The sequence below is a fragment of the Populus alba genome, chromosome 10, assembly GCF_005239225.2.
Source record: "Populus alba chromosome 10, ASM523922v2, whole genome shotgun sequence".
NCBI lineage: Eukaryota > Viridiplantae > Streptophyta > Magnoliopsida > Malpighiales > Salicaceae > Populus > Populus alba.
Genome location: NC_133293.1, coordinates 5674149 through 5675993, shown reverse-complemented (window position 1 = coordinate 5675993; position 1845 = coordinate 5674149). Strand labels below are relative to the sequence as shown.

The following is a 1845-nucleotide window of genomic DNA, read 5'->3' as shown; positions in this document are numbered from 1 at the left end:
AAGATTTTGTGGGATACGGGATCATTTAAGAAACCAAATTAAATTCTTAAATATAAGATTTTGTTTGATCTTGCAAGCTTGTATAAGAATATTAAATTCTTAAATTAATTTTGTTTTAAATTAATTTTTTAATAATTTTGGATTATTTGATGTATTAATATTAAAAATGATTTTGTGCAGCGTAAGAAAAATGTCGAAAAGTCGTCCAGCTTGGTTTTCAAGAAGCCCGATTCCTTAAGAGTCGGTAGAAATCTCGAAGAGAGAGAGAGAGAGAGAGAGAGAGAGAGAGATACTGTTCTCATGGAAGAAGCAAAGGGAGTAGTGAAGCACGTATTGCTGGCAAAATTCAAGGAAGGAATCCCATCTGATGAAATTGAGAAACTCATCAAGGGTTATGCTAATCTCGTCAATCTCATCGAACCCATGAAAGCTTTCGAATGGTAATTAACAATATTCTACTGCATAATATCTCTTTCTTTCTGCTTTTGGTAGAGGGAACAGAACAACAAAATCCCTTGATGTTTAGAAGGGTATATATTAATATTACATCTAGCCTAATTTACTGTTGTGTTCTTGGCATTTAGATAGGAATTTCAATGAATACTATAAGTTGACTAGATGTTTTTCATCAAATTTTGAATGGAGCTCCAGGTATCATCATTCACCAATCACATATACGAAGCTTGATGATGATAAACAAGTATTAATCAGGATAAATACTTGTTATTAAATGACCAGTTGTTGATGTTTGTGTTGTTGGTATTAATTTGATACGAAAAATATTGGAGTTTACTGTGATCAATTAGTTTCTTGATCACTGAAACACTTCGATGGTGCTGCCAGCAAATATCTAACACTCGTTATCGTTCAACATGATATGATAGGGGCACAGACGTGAGCATTGAGAACATGCATCAAGGTTTCACCCATATCTTTGAGTCTACCTTTGAGAGTAAAGAGGGCATTGCAGAGTACATAGGTCATCCAGCTCATGTTGATTTTGGCGGCCTCTTCTTGCCTGCTCTGGAGAAAGTCATCGTGTTTGACTACAAGCCTACTGTTGCTCGCTTCTAAATTGTTGGACTTGTGGGCATTCAACATTCCGCTGCTGTATTATAAAGAAATAAATAAATCCTGCTGTTGTGGTCTCCCAAGGATTTGATTTCGCTTTTTATTGTGGAATTGCTAATCTGAATTCAATGACATTCGGTAGTGTTGAGCCCTTTTGCTTTGTTTGCACTTCTTTACGTGTTGAGGTCTGCAATTTATTTTTTTCTGTAGGGTATCATCTTCTTTCGCTCACCATGTCTGAACCATTGATGTGGCCTCTGCTCGGTGCTTTCTTATTGTATGACAATAGCATATTGCCTTGGAATCTCTCAATGCCCGTTTTACACACACCTTCTTTCATCCAGGCTGATGACCAGAAGGTGGATAAGACCTAGCCTTGTAGTTCCTTCTAACGCAGCTAATGGAACCCCTAGAAAGGCTCCACCCATAAAGATGCCAAGAGAACATATGAACTGTGAGATGGATTTTCATGAATCTGTGATCACACAGCTTTTTTGGCATAATTTGAGAAGTGGATTTAGTATCCTTCATCGACTTGCATGCCATGTGCCCATTTTCTTTCAACAACCTGCACAGCAATTGGATTTAATTTGCATTGCTAGCCTGCTGACATTCATCAGGCTCGACGTTTTGACCAGCTGATAGCACTCATAGCAGTGAATTGATGTTAAGAAATCTGCTAAATGAACATGCAGTTGCCCTCAAATGTAATTTGGAGCGGTTGGCCAATGGAACAAGGATGAGGATGATGTGCTTGCTGTAGGTGTTGCTAAT

At 37.6% G+C, this 1845-nt stretch overlaps 1 protein-coding gene across 1 annotated transcript; it reads left to right on the top strand.

Annotated features, from left to right (window-relative positions):
- The first annotated feature begins 223 nt into the window (after positions 1–223).
- LOC118044845 (stress-response A/B barrel domain-containing protein HS1) lies at positions 224–1239 on the top strand. Its single transcript, XM_035053329.2, has 2 exons — positions 224–440; positions 885–1239. The coding sequence occupies exons 1-2, from the start codon at positions 301–303 to the stop codon at positions 1072–1074; spliced, it is 330 nt and encodes a 109-aa protein (XP_034909220.2). The 5' UTR covers positions 224–300; the 3' UTR covers positions 1075–1239.
- Positions 1240–1845: the final 606 nt, after the last annotated feature.